General features: G+C 39.1%; 1 protein-coding gene across 3 annotated transcripts in view; it reads right to left on the bottom strand.

The window, feature by feature from the left end:
• Nucleotides 1-12,643: 12,643 nt before the first annotated feature.
• LOC134352942 (chloride intracellular channel protein 2-like) overlaps nt 12,644-17,114 on the bottom strand; it is a 60,538-nt gene continuing 56,067 nt past the window's right edge. For all 3 annotated transcript variants that reach the window (XM_063060598.1, XM_063060596.1, XM_063060599.1), the window contains one exon: nt 12,644-14,278. In XM_063060598.1, coding sequence (XP_062916668.1) covers nt 14,117-14,278 — 162 coding nt within the window. In that variant the 3' untranslated portion in view covers nt 12,644-14,116. The remainder of the gene's footprint in view (nt 14,279-17,114) is intronic.

Raw genomic sequence — 17,114 nt, 5'->3', positions numbered from 1 at the left:
ATGATAATGGTAGATGGTTATTTTTATGATTGGAAATTTATAACCAGCTTGTGTATCTGAGTGATTAATTGCTATTTGTTATATACATATTAGTGACAGATATGACTGTAGCAGGTGTGTGATTAATAAATTTGCATATGGCATGAAAATTGATGTTGTTGACAATGAAGAGGGTAGTCCTGGGCTGTAGAATAATTTGATCAGCTGATTAATTGGGAAGATGATAAGACTGATCAGCTGATAAGTTCAGAGGGATAAATGAGATTTAGAGTAGGATGTCACTTTTTTATGAGGGGTGGGTGTCAAATCAGGGTAAAATCTGCACTAATGAATAGTCGGGCCCCAAGGAATATTGAGGATTTAAGGAAGTTGGGTCTACGAGTCCAAAGATCCCTGAAAACAGAAGCACAGGTAAATCATTTGATGGTCTACAGGTTGTTTCCATTCATCAGAAGGAGCAGGGAGGTCTCAGTACAACTTTGGAAATATCGGTTAAGCCACAGCTGAAATATTATGTGTAGTTCTGACTACCACATGTTAGGCAGGATGAGATTGCACCAAAGAGGGTGCAACAATGATTCATCAAGATGCTGCCTGGGATTGAAGATCTCAATTGTGACAGAAATGGATAGAGTAGGTTTGTTTTCCTGAGATTGGCCTACACTGGGAGGGACCTGATAAAGATACACAAAAGTGCAGAAGGCATAAATATGGGAGATAACAAGAAACCTTTCCCCTTGCAGAGACGCCTAGTGCCAGAGTGACTTGGTTTAAGGTGAGGAATAGGAAGCTTAAAGGGCATTTTCACCCAACAAGAGATTAGAATCCAGAATGCACAGAGTTAGTGGGCAGTGAGGGCTCATACTCGCACAACCATTTGGATGAGCACTTGAATCACCAAAGTAAGTTATGGTCTATGTGCTGGTAAATGGGATTAGTTCTTAACAATTGGCATGGCTGCGGCAGGATGAACAGCCTGGGTCTGTGCTACCTGACTTTATCCACTGCCCCTCTGGACTCAGTGAAGCGTTAATCGGTACAACCAGTGCCCTGGGGCCGGAACTCACCAGGAGCGGAGGGCTGCATTCAGCCTGTGCTTGGGATTCCCTACACCCAGCCAGACTGGTTAGTAGGTTAATTGGTCATTATTAATTTTCCTGGGATTAGGTTAGGGTTATTTTATTTTATTTATTTAAAGATAGAGCATGGTACAGGCTCTTCCAGCCCATCAAGCTGCACCATCCAGCAGCCTACTTATTTAACAATAGTCTAAACACAGGACAACTTATAATGACCATTAAGCTACTAACCAATCAATCTTTGGACTGTGGGAGGAAACCAAAGTGCCTGGAGGAAACCTAAGTGGTTCACCTAAGAGAATGTACAAACTCCTAAAAAAACCAGCACTGGAATCGAACTCCAAACTCCAGACTGCCCTGAACTGTGATAGGGTTTCACTGAATGCTATGCTGCAGTGGGACCAAATTCAACAGGTGGGTTAAATAGGTGGGTGCTGGGCCGGAGGGCTTGATCCTCACTGTATCTCTAAATAAATAATAAACCTGCTTGAAATTAATTAATCAATTTTCAAGCCCAATCATTTTCCTCCTTCATTTCCTTCCTTCCTTCAAAAGGACAACCTCATTTTGTGGTACGGCATTACGTTTGCAGGCAGCTCTTGTACTTTCCCAAGTAACATTGTTCACCTGCAGATTTAGTGACTAGTCAGGGGCTGTTTCATGGGGACAAATGAAAATAAAGTCTTGCACCTCTGTGGTAACTTTTGCAACCTCACAATACCCCAAAGGGCTGTCTATCCACTGGAGTACTTTTGAAGTGTGTTCCCTACTGTGACGTTGAAAGGTTTTGTTGTACAGCAAGAGGGCTTAAGAGTGCAAGAAGATTTACAACTTCTTTGCTAAGTGATACTGAAGACTTATTTTTACAAATCTGGGCAAAGATCAGCAACACAATCCTTGCTCCAGAACAAAGCCTTGGATTGGTGGTGGTATGGATAATTCTGCATGTCTGATTTGGTCACACACTCATCAATGGCATATTAATTATTTCAGTGATGCATCACAAGTTAATGGAATGGCACATAGCACCTTCTCCACAGTTACAAGATATGTCTTTAACATATCTCTTATGCAAACCAGTTTTGGTATTAGGTGATTATTGTCACAGAACAGTTGATTCATATTTGATTAATATTTAACAGAATTTAACTCTAGAATGGATATGGATGCAATGGGCTTTCTGTCCAACAATATTCCACCCATTGGAGAAAGGATGGCAGATGAATTCTATTCTGTGCTTCCAAAGCAAGACAAGGTGTTGACTGATCTGCAAGAAGGTAAGAGAACTACTTTCCGAGTCACTTTGCATTGCTTGTTTTAAAGGAATACGTCCTGTTATTTTGCTGCATACAGTTCTTGTACAATTAAGTCTTGTTGCACAAATGGGTTGAAACTAGCAAGGAAGTATATCAGTAGAAAATGATTGGTTATATGGGAATACATGAACTAGATCTATCTCTGACACCAAGTTTCTGCATTTTCCATTTGTTAATTTGGCAAAATAACAATTCTGTTGAAAACTACTTAATGTATAATTAGATTAGATTCACAAGTACAGTTTTGAAAACTGTTATGAACTACAATCCAGGAATGTGATTTCATGATTGCTAGAGTGAAACTTTGCTCAATAACTCTTAATATTTCACAGGTACTATGAACAAACCTGGAGTCAATACCAATCTGGTAAGTGTCAAGATGTGTTCACTAAATTTGGATCGCTTTTTTTCCCCTTTACTGTGTTACCTTTTTCATTAAGGGTATTGTCTTTTGTTATAGGCATAGATTCAGCTACCTTAGACTAATTTCCAAAATTCATTCCCTAAACTACATCATTGATCTAACCTTAGGATCTCCTGATGTGGCTTGGAAGAAACATTTGTAGAAATGCTCGTTGAAAAGCTCAAGGAAACTGGGTGTTGAAATTAGTTTCCTAATTAGCTTCTCTTTCAGTTATGCATCCAATGAAACATGGCTTGTTTTAGATTATCACAGTCTTTCCCAGGATGACCAGTAGATGGTGCTATGACACAGCTTTCTTTCCTGACTTTCATTTCCTCACCATGGGAGTGTGCTTAATCATAATAACACCGCACGGAATCAATCGTTTTATTGTCCAGAAAGACCTAGAGCTGCCTCTTGTAAGGGAAATGCTGCACATCAGATCAGCATGGAACTAAAATGTGACCAAATGCTTGAATGTTCTGTGTAACATTTGTGTCTCAGTCCTGCTGTCCCTGACGATCACCAGGCCCTCCGTACCTCCAGAGTTTCTGTTTAGTTCCAAAAGCAAAATATTACCAAAGAGACAGACACAAAATGCTTGAGGAACTCAGCAGCTCAGGCAAACATTTCAGGCTGAGACTTTTCAACAGGACTGAAAAGGAAGGGGGAAGATGCCAGAATAAAAATGTGCGAGGAAGGGAAGGAGGCTAGCTGGAAGGGGATAGGTGAAGCCAGGTGGGCTGGATGACCAATGCTGGAAAGCAGAAATTTAGCAGAAAATGGTGGAAATATTCAGCAGGTCTTTGTGAAGAGCGTCATTGACTTGGAATGGTAACAGTTTCTCCCTCTAAATATGCCACCTGAGACTAGGTAGCTTATAAGATCATAAGACTAGATGAGTCTTGTCAACATTTTCCATTTCTATATCTATTTTGTTCACTTGACATCATTCATGCTGTCCACACTGGGTTAACCTGCAATATTTATCATATCCCTGCACATTCAGTCTTCATATGCAACATTTGACTGAGGGAAATTTCAAATACTAACGGACAGTGACTGTCAGGAGAATAAATGGATGAAGAGTGCCTTGCAACAGCTTGAGAATTTGATAAGACACAATTCAAACGTGAACTCTTTTGCTCTGTATTTGGCATTTTCATCCTTCAATGCTGATGAAACATTTGTCAGTTCAGCAGTCTTATCAGATCACCCAGGACACTGTAAAGTAATGCCACAGGGTTGTGTTTTTCAATGATTGTCTTGTTTTCTCTGTTGTAAATCACTCATGCAGGTTGATGATATGAAGCTGCTATTGTGGAAGCTCACTGCCACTCAACGTCTCCAACAGCCCAGGTTCTCGAAGTTAGACCCACCTGCTCCGAAGTTCAGCAAGAGAGGTCAGTGTCTGAGCAAAGGGAAGTGTCGTTCTTCTGATCACAAACAAGAGAAAATCTGCAGATGCTGGAAATCCAAGCAACCTGCTCAAAATGCTTGAGGAACTCAGCAGGCCAGGCAGCATCCACAGAAAAAAGTACAGCGGACATTTCGGGCTGAAATCCCTCGGTAGGACTGACGAAGGGTTTCGGGCTGAAACGTCGACTGTACTTTTTTCTATAGATGCTGTCTGGCCTGCTGAGCTCCTCAAGAATTTTGTGTGTGTTGCTTATCATTCTTCTGATCCAACCTCACAATTCATCAAATCTTCAAGGAAACCTCTTTTACCTTTTCTAAATAAAATTTTTAAATATAAACCAACGATGATTTTCCTTTCTTTCAAAACTTCACTTAACTTTGCAAATCTCTGAGTTCTCACCTCTATCTCGAGCTTATCAGTTAATCAGCACAATACTGGTAGAAGTCTAATCTGCAAATAAAACATAGTGGGGATAGTTCATTATGTAAAAGAGAAATATCAAGGCTGTGGTGATTTAGTTTATGATGAGATTTCATCAGAAAGGGAGAGATTGGTATAGTCCACCTGTGAATATTGAATCCTGTTGGAAAATAAGTGATAATTAAAGGGCAGGAAGGGTGTGGTGCTTGGAAATATACTAATGTGGCATTCTGAGGGAGAGTCTTGCCTGCATCTTCCAAGGCTGTCAAACTTGGGGGATTTGATAGCCCATACCGTAATTCCATAACACCAGGAGTCATAGGAGCAGAATTAGGCTATTTGGCCCATCGAGTCTTTAGGCCTTTCCATAATGGCTGATATATTATCCCCTCTCAACCCCATTCTCATATCTTGTCACCACCCTTCCACCTTCCACCCGTCTTTGTATTGTTTGCAAACTTAGCCACAAAGCCATCAAATCTGTTATCAAAGCCTGTGGAATGCCACTAGTCAGCAGCAGCAAACCAGAAAACTCCTTTATTCCCACTCATTGTCTATTGCCAGTCAGCCAGCCTGTTATCCATGCTGATAGCTTCCCTGTAAAACCATGGGCTCTTATCTTGTTTCATAGTCTCATGTGCAGCACCTTTGTCAAAGGCCTTCTGAAAATCCAAGTAAACAACATCCACTGACTCTCCTTTGTCTATCCTGCCTATTATTTCCTCAATGAATTCCAACAGATTTGTCAGGCAAGATTTCCCTTTAAGGAAGCCATGGTGACTCTGGCTGATTTTATCATGTGCCTCCAAGTACCCTGAATCCTCATCCTTAATAATGGACTTCAACATCTCTCCAACAAATGAAGTCAGGCTAACTGGCCTATAATTTCCCATCTTTTACCTTCCTCCCTTCTTAAAAAGTGGAGCCATTTGATTATCTAATGATCATTACTAATGCCTCCATAATCCCTTCAGCTACCTCTTTCAGTACACTGGGATGGAGTCTATCTGGTCCAGGTGATTCATCTATCTTAGTCCATAAAATCGTAAGATATAGGAGCAGAATTAGTCCATTCGGCCCATCGAGTCTGTTCTACCATTGAATCATGGCAGATCTTTTTTTTTCTGTCTTCAGCCCCACTTCCTGGCCTTTTTCCCATAACATTTGATGCTGTGTCCAATCAAGAACCTACCAAGCTCTGCCTTAAGTATACCAAATCACCTGGTCTCCAAAGTTGTCTGTGGTAATAGATTCATATCTTCAGATCATTCAGCTTCCCAAGCATGTTCTCTTTAGTTATAGCAACTACACTCACTCCTGCACCTTGACACTCTCGAATTTCTGGCATGCTGCTAGTGTCTTCCACAGTGAAGAGTGATGCAAGTACTTATTATGTTCATCTACTATTCCCTTGCCCCCTCCCCCCATTCCTACCTCTCAAACATCATTTTCCAGCAATCCGATATCAACTCTTGCCTCTCTTTTACCCTTTACAAATCTGAATAAATTTTGGTATCCTCCTTTATATTATTAGCTAGCTTACCTTCATAGTTAATGTTTTCTCTCCTTAATGCTTTTTAGTTACCTTCTGTTAGTTTTTAAAAGCTTTCCAATTCTCTGACTTCCCACTAATTCTTGCAATATTATATGCCCTCACTTTTGCTTTTATGCTATCTTTGACTTCCTTTGTCAGCCATGGTTGCTCATCCTCCCTTTAGAATACTTCTTCTTTAGGATGTATCTATCCTGCACATTCCAAGTTGCTCCCAGAAATGCCTTTTCTGTTGTTAGTCCTGCTAGTGACCATTACAATCAATTTTGGCAGCTCCTCACTCATGCCTCTGCAGTTCCATTTACTCCCTTTCAAACCGCAAGGTGAATTCTATCATATTATGATCACGCATCTCAAATGTTCCTTTACCTTCAGCTCAATAGTCAAATCTAGTTCATTACATAACAGTGTTGAACGAGTTAAACACAAGACATGGTTAGACTCTAACTAAATCTAATTTCAACTTTTACAAAAGAAGCATCATTCATCTCTCTGTTCTGCCACTATGATGGGATTTCTTAAAGTGCCATTTCAAAGAGAATCACTAGTACTTGTTCTGGACATGGAGTGGCTGACTGTGCTCATAGAGTGCCATGAAAAGCACATACTTGAGCACTTCTTTTCCTGATGCATGATCAGTCATTGTGGTGGAAACTCAAGAATAAAATGAGACCAGTCAAAGGTGCCTGTCACAAAAGAAGCAGTAGCCTTACCTGTAAAGTGTGCAGTGGAAATTTGATCAGTGTTCTCGTCCAAGCTGAGCTTAGCTCAGGCAAAGGCAGGCCCCTGACCTTTAACGCTGCTTTCCACGTTGACATCCACACTGCTTCCTTTTATACTGTCCCCTACTGTCACAGCATCCGATGGCTTCTGTGCGGAAGATGCCATCGAATTTCATGTCCTGTACTATGCTCCATTAAAGATTCCCATTTTTTTCACGGAGGATTTCACATTTCCATTTGATCTCAAAGCATATTAAATGCAACTATTTGTCAGTTGAATTCTCAGAGCAAAATGTTTCATACAGATAGCTAAAGCGTTTGTAACAAACTGACAAAATAATTGCGTGATTGATTTTATCATATACCCTTACAGATTCATGAGTGCATAATGGTTATGGCTAGGAACATTCCAAGAGTAGGAAAAAAATAGCAATTATTGTGTTGTGAAGGCTATAGTCCTATCATCAATTTGTGAAATTGGGTGTGTATTAACAAGGGACAGGAATCCATTGGTATGAAGAGTTTATATCTATTAATAAAGAACCCATATTATTTGATTTAGAGTTGTTCAAGAAATTGGAAAGTTTCAATCAATATAACAACCATGGGCAATTTACAACAAATTAGTCAAGGCAAATTTTTAACATAAAATGGGGGCGAGTTCTTAGAATTTCCAAAAGACCTTTTTAACAACCAGCAGAGCCAAGCTCATTCTTAAATATTGAGTTCTGTACTAATTTATGTTAAGCTATAAAATTTTCTAATCATGAACTGATATAATATTTTACATAATATACTGTATATCTTGAGAAGGAGTGCAAATGTACAATCAAAAAATTAGCCTTGAATAAGGCATGAGGCTTTGGTTATATCGATTGGGAAGTTTGATTAATTTCAAATGCTAGGTGAGCAATGGTATTGAATTGAATTGAATTGACTTTATTTCTTACATCCTTCACATACATGAGAAGTAAAAATCTTTACGTTACGGCTCCATCTAAATGCGCAATGCGCAATCATAGTAATTTATAATTTATAATAAATAGAGCAGTCATTGTAATATAGAGTACACTCAAGTCAGCATGAGTTCATCAGTCTGATGGCCTGGTGGAAAAAGCTGTCCCAGAGCCTGTTGGTCCTGGCTTTTATGCTGCGGTACTGCTTCCCGGATGGTAGCAGTTGGAATAGATTGTAGTTCGGATGTCTCAGGTCCCCAATGATCCTACAGGCCCTTTCTAAACACCTGTCCTTGTAAATGTCCTGAATCATGGGAAGTTCACAACTACAGATGTGCTGGACTGTCCACACAACTTTCTACAGAGTTCTATGATTAAGGGGGGTACAGTTCCCATACCAGGCAGTGATACAGCCAGTCAGGATGCTCTCAATTGTGCCCCTGTAGAAAGCTGTTAGGACCTGGGGGCCCGTACCAAACTTCCTGAACCATCTGAGGTGAAGGTGGTGTTGTTGTGCCTTTTTCACCACACAGCTGGTGTGCACAGACCATGTAAGATCCTCGGTGATGTGGATGCTGAGGAACTTGAAGCTGTTTACCCTCTCAACCCCAGATCCATTGATGCCAATAGGGGATAGCCCATCTCCATTCCTCCTGTAATCCACAAACAGCTTCGTTTTTGCAACATTGAGGAAGAGGTTGTTTTCTTGACACCACTGTGTCAGAGAGATGACTTCTTCCCTGTAAGCCACCTCATTATTGTTTGAGATAAGGCTAATCAATATAGTGTCATCGGCAAATTTAATTAGCAGATTGGAGCTGTGGGTGTGGACACAGTCATGGGTATTCAAGGAGTAAAGAAGGGGACTCAGTACACAGCCCTGAGGGGCTCCTGTATTGAGAGTCAGAGGGTTGGAGGTGAGGGAGCCAACTCTTACAACCTGCTGGTGATCTGACAGGATGTCCAGGATCCAGCTGCACAAGGCAGGGTCAAGGCCGAAGTCTCTGAGCTTCTTGTCAAGCCTGGAGGGAATTAATGGTGTTGAATACTGAACTGTAATCCAAGAATAACATTCTCACATAAGCATCTTTCTTCTCCAGATGTGTAAGGATGGTATGTAGAGCAGTGGCTATTGCGTCATCTGTCAATCGGTTGTGTCAGTTGGTATTTCATAATTTGCAGTGTGTGAGAAAAGTAATCTATTTACAGCTGTCTAAAGAGGTTACAGATGGTATTAAAGTGAAAGAAAAACTTAATGCATTGCCAAGGAGAGTTGTAATCATCTGTGGGTTTTAGACGCCAGCAAATGTGACCGAAAAATTTGATGATGAAGGAAATAAAGTGAAGATGTGTTTGCAATAAATTTAACATTGCGAATAAGGGAACCTCAATCAACTTAACTAGTTGTCAGGAGATAATGGATAATGTTATTGAATATAGTCAAAAATGAAATGAAAAGATTTTTGTACATGGTAAATCATATATATGTTGAATAACCAGAAATGGAAGAGATAGATGTTCAGATGTTATCTTGATTAAGGTTAATGCATGCTTGAAGGAATATATGGTTCTCTCTTGCTCTTATTTCTTAGCTCTGGAGTTCTTTTGGTAAAACTTGTTGCCTCCTTATGTCCATCATCCTCTTTAAGATCTTCCTTAAAACTTTATTCTCTGACCACGTTTTTAATTACTTGTCCTAATAGTCTATAATGTGACTTGGTGCCTTATTTTACTTGATAGCACTCTCAAGGCACTTCATGAAAGATCAGTTTTGTTTTTGATATTTTCAACAAAATTAATGTTCAAATGTATGGACAATCCTTTTAATCATTCAAGGTACAAATAATTACCAGGGTTTTGCTAGTGGTTTCTGAGAAAACTGCCAACATTTATTGGAAACAACAGGAATTCTGCAGATGCTGGGAATTCAAGCAACATACATCAAAGTTGCTGGTGAACGCAGCAGGCCAAGCAGCATCTGTAGGAAGAGCAGTCGACGTTTCAGGCCGAGACCCTTCGTCAGGACATTTATTGGAAATGGTTTATGGTGTCCCAGAAAGAGGTCACTAACTGAGTTCTGCTGACCAATCCCAGCTGTGCCCCACCACTGGACTTGTGGGTACTTGGGCATTTGTTCTCAGAGACTTTGTCTGTCAGCCTATTTATATGAATGTGAATTGCAAGGCTGTGGATGTTTAAAAGGAGAAAATGTAAAGTTACTTTTACATAAGAATAGTTGTGATTCCTTCAATCTGTTTGATTATTAGAGAAAAAAATTATTTTATTGATTTTTTAAAAGTATCAACATTTTAAAATTATTTTGCTTGCCATAGTTTCCTAGTGAAAATATTTGCCATTTCATTCTATTGAGGACATTCCTCCGTGATTTCACCACTGCTTTATTCTCTCTCTGCATCCTTACACTTTATCTCCAGCTTTTCTGCTGAAAAGCCATTAGTCTAAAATATTTATCTCTTTATTTTTTCCCACCTTCATAAATTGTGACCTGTTGAGTATTATCATCATTTTTTTTGTTTTAATTCACATTGATATCTTAATCATTCTTTAATTGTATCTAGACTTGTATATAAATATTAATTGGTATGACTTCAATTACCCATTATTATGCATAGTTTAACAGTTTAAGTATCTGGATAGAATGCTCCTATTTCTATGTAAATTCACAATTGTGAGCAGTAATGATTGTGGTTTCTTCTATTTTTTTCCCCCCCATCAGCCTGTTTCTGGAAGTACTGTGTTACCGACTGACGATATGTTCACCGAAACATCCAACAGCATGATCATCAGTTAAGCACAGTGTCAGAGTTAATCTCTCAGTAAGATTTCTGTTTAATCAAACCTGACCTTATCCAATGAGAGGCTGCGGCTGGAGGATGTGTAAATACTTTTGTAATCAAGTATTGCAAACAAAATGTCAATAAATAATAATTTTGTACAGAAATTAGTTTTGTTGTTCCTTATGAAATAGAACAGAGCTGTATTGCTATGCTTTGTTTGTTAATCTTAAGTACAGTATGGATCATCACCTTGCAGGATAAAGAAAGTATTCATATAATAAAATCTAAGTGCCAATAAAGGACTACATTTAGTTTCTGAAAATTACCGTGTACTCTAATTTGAGAGTGTCAACTTGAATACGATGTTCTTCCATTGGGGTATGGCTGTACAACACAGATTTAAAAGATGACGACATAAATTGGGAGACCACCTTGTTGAGCAGCTCTGCTCGATCCACCATAAGTGGAACTTTCCAGATTTTAATCACGATCTCCACTCCTGTTCCAACATGTCAGTCCATGGCCTCCTCTTGTGTCAAGGTGAGGACACCCTCAGGATGGAGCAACAATATCTTATATTCTGACTGGGTAGCTTCCAATTTCTCCTTCCGGTAAAATTAGTTCTCCTCACCTCCCCTTTTCCTCTTCTCCCCACGCTGAATTTTTACCTCTTCTCACCTGCCTATCACTACCCCCTGGGTCCCGACCCCCTTCCCTTTCTACTATGGTCCACTCTCCTCTCCTACCAGATTCTTTCTTCTCCAGCTCCTGACATTTCCCACCTACCTGGTTTCACTTGTCACCTTCCAGCTAGCCTCCTTCCCATCCCCCCACCTTTTTTTATTCTGGCGCCTTCCCCCTTCCTTCTCAGACCTGAGGAAGAGTCTCAGCTCAAAATATCAACTGTTTATTCATTTCCATAGATGCTGCCTGACCTGTTGAGTTCCTCCAGCATTTTGTGAGAGTTCCAGCATCTGTAGATTTCCTTGTGTTTAAAAAATGAAAATTTTAATTTTCATTTATAAGTGAAATATAATACAGTTACTTGTAGATATAGCTCCACAACTGTATGATGGAGCAAAAGAATGGGTTACTAGTCTTGGGACTCATATTACACCCTCACAAATCTGTTTTGCAGTAAACTATACAAGACAGGAAAATATTTCTCAAGAATTTGTGGCTTAACCTGTGCTAACCTTGTACTAAATTCAACCTATAGTATTACTGGGAAGCTTTTGCTGCTGTGACAGAAAACTGTATCAATGTTGCTGAATCTGGTTAGCAACACACTGCATATATATACACATTCATTCTCATTCGCACACCCACCTTCATACTGTTACGTTCCACTTTCTCTCACGCTGTCTGTTACTCCCTGTCACTCAGCGAGAAGCTAATTAACAACAGGAGAAGCAGGAGCTGAGGAAATATCATGTATTCAGATCCTCAGGATTTTGACATTAATGCATGATTGTTTACTAAAAATGGAATTGGGAAATATTTACTTCAGAAGATAATAAGACTATAATCGGATACAAGATAAATATCACAACAAAGAGGCGTAACAAAAGCATATAACAAAACATTGAAAGAAATAATTTTTTGGAATGTACAGTATTAATGGACATGTGCAGAAAAATGTGGGACTTTCATATTCATGTCATTAAGATAGTATTTGTTCATGATTTCTTAATATTTATGAAAATAGCATTACTAATCTGACAACATATAAACCCAAAAAATCATTATTGCAATACTCATAATCCTTCAATAAACTCTTTCCTGCATTTGAGATCAAACAATCACATTCTAAAGTAACTGTGAATGTCAAAAACACAAAATGAAAATTCAAAAATATTATAAATTGAAGTCTTTAATTTCTCTTCCTATTTTGTGCCCGATTCTTACTCTGATTCTGAAATCCCCACTTGACACTCATGATGTTCAAACAGATCTTGCCTGTTTGGACATCATGAGTGTCGAGCCGGGATTTCAGAATCAGAAAAAGAATAGGGTTTATTGTCACTTATATCAGTTGTGAAATTTATTGCTTTGCAGAAAGATTGGTTAGGTAGGAGGGACAAAGGCTGGCATAGTCAATAAAGACCAGTTAGTATTCAACAATGATCTCATCATCCCACATTATAGAGCACTGATTTGGAGATACGGGGATAGGAAAACTGTATTCTTCAGGGGAGAATATTGCATGGTTGTCCACTGATACTACTGGGTGGTATTTTGAAGTGCATGGTTCATTAGCAACTCTGCCTTGATCAGCCTTTAGAATAGACACCAAGGAAACAAAGAGCGGACAAAGATGTTTAACCAGTTTACATTAATAAAGAGACATTTTTAACATTTCCTACTTCAGTTTCTCATGACTGATCCTTTTTCCAACATGATAATTAATTTTAAGTGCATGAATTAAACAGTCAGTTTGAGGGACTGTCACAGTGAAAAAATTACGATTAAATCTTAGTATAGACATTTTCATTACTGTGTTGTGTAAAGATATCCTGTTCATGCCGGTTGTTGAAGTATTTTGAAGCTACTAACAAGCAAAAATATAATAATAGCGTTGTGTGTATTGGCTAAAGGGTGTAGCAGTTAAGTTACTGGAAAGGAAACTAATTTTGGACCAGAAATCTATAGTTGTGATTTTAAGTTCTGATATAGCACGTGAGGAATTTAAATTCATTAAGTCATTACTATTAAGGATGGACAGTAAATGCTGACATTGACAGTTAAACCCCCATCCAATGAAAATAAAAAAAGGAATGGGGATCAGATTTCTCCAATGCATAAGAAGGTATCCTTGAGAGTTAGAGGGTCTCAGATCAGCCTCCCACAATTGCAGCTATAGATTCCAGTGAATTAATAATGTGCAATTTTGTCTGAAATTAGCTGTAAATGATACAATTTTATTTTACTTTGTCCAAACCAAACTATTAACCCCCTATAGGTTGTTTATAGTTAAATAGATAGGTACAGTATGTTTTATGATTGCAGGCACATACTGTGTAATAAAATTGTATTATACTAATGTTAAAGGAGAACTATGTGGTCTTAAGACCAAAAGATCTAACTGCAGGTAAACAGATAAACCTCAAGGATAAATATATTTAGTGAGGGACATTTCAGGCTGGTATCAGACTCAAGTCAACAGCTGTTCCTCTTTCTATGTTTTTCTTTTTTAAATATTCTGCATTTGTAACAAAATAAATTTAATAAGTTCCTCCAAAATATAGTTTTATAAGTAGACGATCCAGGGTATAGGATAGGTGCTTTTAACATTAAAGTGACCAAGCTGCATTTAACAGGCATCTCGCTAGAAGTGGGCTATCAACGCTTGAAAGTGAAATAGATTTCTATCATACTTCTCTATTCAAAGAATACAATTGGGTACTTCCATACACTGGGATTTTGCTGTACAATGTGAGTCAGTTATTGTCATTGCATTTCTTTGGCAATATCGGCATAGGCCCTTTCAATCTCTTCAATGGATGGACAGGTACACTTGAACTCGCTTCGCTCATATGCATTTTTCAGATAACGCCAGAGAGAAGACATTTCTTTAGGAATTTCAAAATTCCGGTATTTCTTGGCAGCCACCTGCAGAAGAGCCCAGACAAATCCAATGTTACTTTAGCACTGAAGGAAGTAAATGACTGCAGTGAGGAATATTGATAACGCTAATGCAGCTTGGACGCTTACGGTTACCATGAATCCTCATCTGGTCAACAGTACTAAATATAAAATGTCCTGGACATACACTCAGTGGCCATTTTATTAGGTACACCTGCTTGTTCATGCTAATATTTGATCAGCCCAGTATGTGGCAGCAACTCAATACATAACAGCATGCAGACATGCTCAAGAGGTTCAGTTGTTGTTCAGTCCAAACATCAGAATGGGGAAGAACTGTGATCTCAGTGACTTTGACCATAGAATGTTTGTTGGTGCCAGACAGGGTGTTTTGAGTATCTTGGAAACTGCTGATCTCCTTGGATTTTCATGCACAACAGTCTTAGGAGTTTACAGAGAAAGGTATATAAAAAAGAAACATCCAATGAGTGGTAGTTCTGAGGGAGAGAACGCCTTGTTAATGAGGGAGGTCAGAGGAAAATGCCCAGACTAGTTCAAGCTGACGGGAAGGCAACAATAACTGAAATAACCATGGTGGTGTGTAGAAGAGCATCTCTGAACATGCAACATGTCCAAACTTGAAGTGGATGGGCTACATGTGCAGAAGACCACAAACATACTCAAAATGGCCACTTTTTTTAGGTACAGGAGGTTCCTAATAAAGTGACCACTGAATGTATGTAAGGAACAGTACGCTTGATTTTGGGTCAGACATCTAATCTTTGCCAACTAATTTTTGTCAGGTGAAATTAAAAAGGAAAAAAAGAATAAAAATCCCTGTTTTTTAAAAATCAAATGTGTGTTAACGTCAGAATCCATTCAGTACTTTAACATATTCGCTCTCAGATCAGTTGCGTTGTTAGCAAATTATCTTGTTTTAAGCGGACAGAATTGCCATACCACATGATGAAGGCAACAGGTATCTTGAGAAACACAATAAACGTCTGAGACTCTATGAAGTGGGATATCAGTGTAATCTGTGAGTAGGGAGCCTTCCATGGTAACCACAGATCCACTTGATGGAAGCTACAGCACATTCTGCTTCCTAACTTGCCTGTATGCCAAAGCCTGGTCTGTCAGGTCAGCTCCATGGTGACCCAGCTTTTCCAGACTTCTGGATCATGAATTTCTTAAAAACCTGGCTGGCAAAGTCACAACATGAAAGCTTCCACTTTCCTCTGTGCCCTGGGCAGTTGAGTTGATTGTGGCAAACAGTCTTCCACACATGAATGTGATGTAAGCTCCAGACATGTCCCAGGAAGAAACCCCTCACATTATCCAGTGTGGCCTGCATAGAATGCAGGCTAGATAACTCAAGGGTCTCACTGATGGCGATTCATTAATTCCATCAGACTTCAAATAGTCTGAAAACTTGTTTCATGAGACAGCGAAGATGGAAAGCAGCTATAAAGAAATGGAATGCAACAAGCCTGATGTGTGGTCATCCTCCTGTATCGTATTACCAGCTTGTTGTTTCAGAAATGCAGAGTAGAGTTGGGGGAGGAGATTGGATATGCTAGGTTTCTTTTCCTAGAACAAAGGAGGCTGAGATGTGACCTGATAGAAGTACATAGATTATGAGGGGCACAGATAGGGTAAACAGTCAGAATCTTTTTCCCATGGTGGTGGTATCCAAAACAAGAGAGTACAGTTTTAAGGTGAGACTAATGAGTTTTAAAGAGGAATTAAGAGGTAAGGTTTTTCATGCAGATGGTGGTTGACATCTAGATCATGCCGCAAGAGGCCAGTAGACAAACACCTAAATAGGCAAGGCATGTAAGCATATGGACATAATATCAGCAAATGGGATTAGTGCATGTGGACAAAAAGTCAGTATGGACTTCATGGGCTGAAAGGCCTGTTTCTGTGCCCCATAATACTATAGGAAATTGCAGAAGACTAAAATGTTTTTGCCAATTTTCACATCATGCCTACCTAGACTGAATGAACTGGTAAGAAAGGTTTGAGCCTGTGCCGTATAGCCTACAGTATAATAAGGGACTACTTTATGTTTTAGTAACATGTCGTTGAATGCGCTATTAGCCCCAAATTGAGCATGCGCTATTAGGCATGTATTGATCTGTTCGTGTGTGCCGAGTTAGGTTTCTGCCAGTAAAGAACCACGAACCTTAGCTCCTGTCTCCAGTATTTTTATTAACAGCATTGCTGTGTAACCAGGCCACATACACAACAGAGCCAAATTAGCAGTAAGAAATTCCTGTTGACCATAATTTTATAATGGACACAGATTTTGTGTGTGTTCTTGATATCCCGGTGTTTTGTTTCTGAGCATTATGATAATTTGCAGATAAATTAGCTTCGGAAAATAGAGGGCTATGGGTAACCCTAGGTAATATCTAAGGTAAAGACATGTTCGGCACAGCTTTGTGGCCGAAGAGTCTGTATTGTGCTGTAGGTTTTCTATATTTCTATGTCTATCAGGGAACCTGTTCATCAAGATCTGAATTCATCAGGTAATTCCGAGAGAGCTTGCAGTGCATTTTGTGAAGGACAGACCCAGAAAACTGATATATCCTTAGCTCTGAAATTGTCTGCAGTTGAAGAGACTGCTGCTTTTTTATTTTGAAAAGAATACCTATGCAGAAGATGACAAAGTCATCAATGCTAACTTAGCTTTCTATATAGCGAAGGGAAAAATTGATGGAAAAAAGGTCGCGGTTGACAGCGCATGACATTCATCAGATACATCAAGGGAAGGACAGGCTAAAGTTTTGAATAGCTCCTTAGAAATTCTCAGATTAAAGACAGATAGAAGACCACGATTGCCCATGTCATATTTCAC

The sequence above is a fragment of the Mobula hypostoma genome, chromosome 10 (assembly GCF_963921235.1).
Source record: "Mobula hypostoma chromosome 10, sMobHyp1.1, whole genome shotgun sequence".
NCBI lineage: Eukaryota > Metazoa > Chordata > Chondrichthyes > Myliobatiformes > Myliobatidae > Mobula > Mobula hypostoma.
This window is presented reverse-complemented; position numbering and strand designations above follow the sequence as displayed.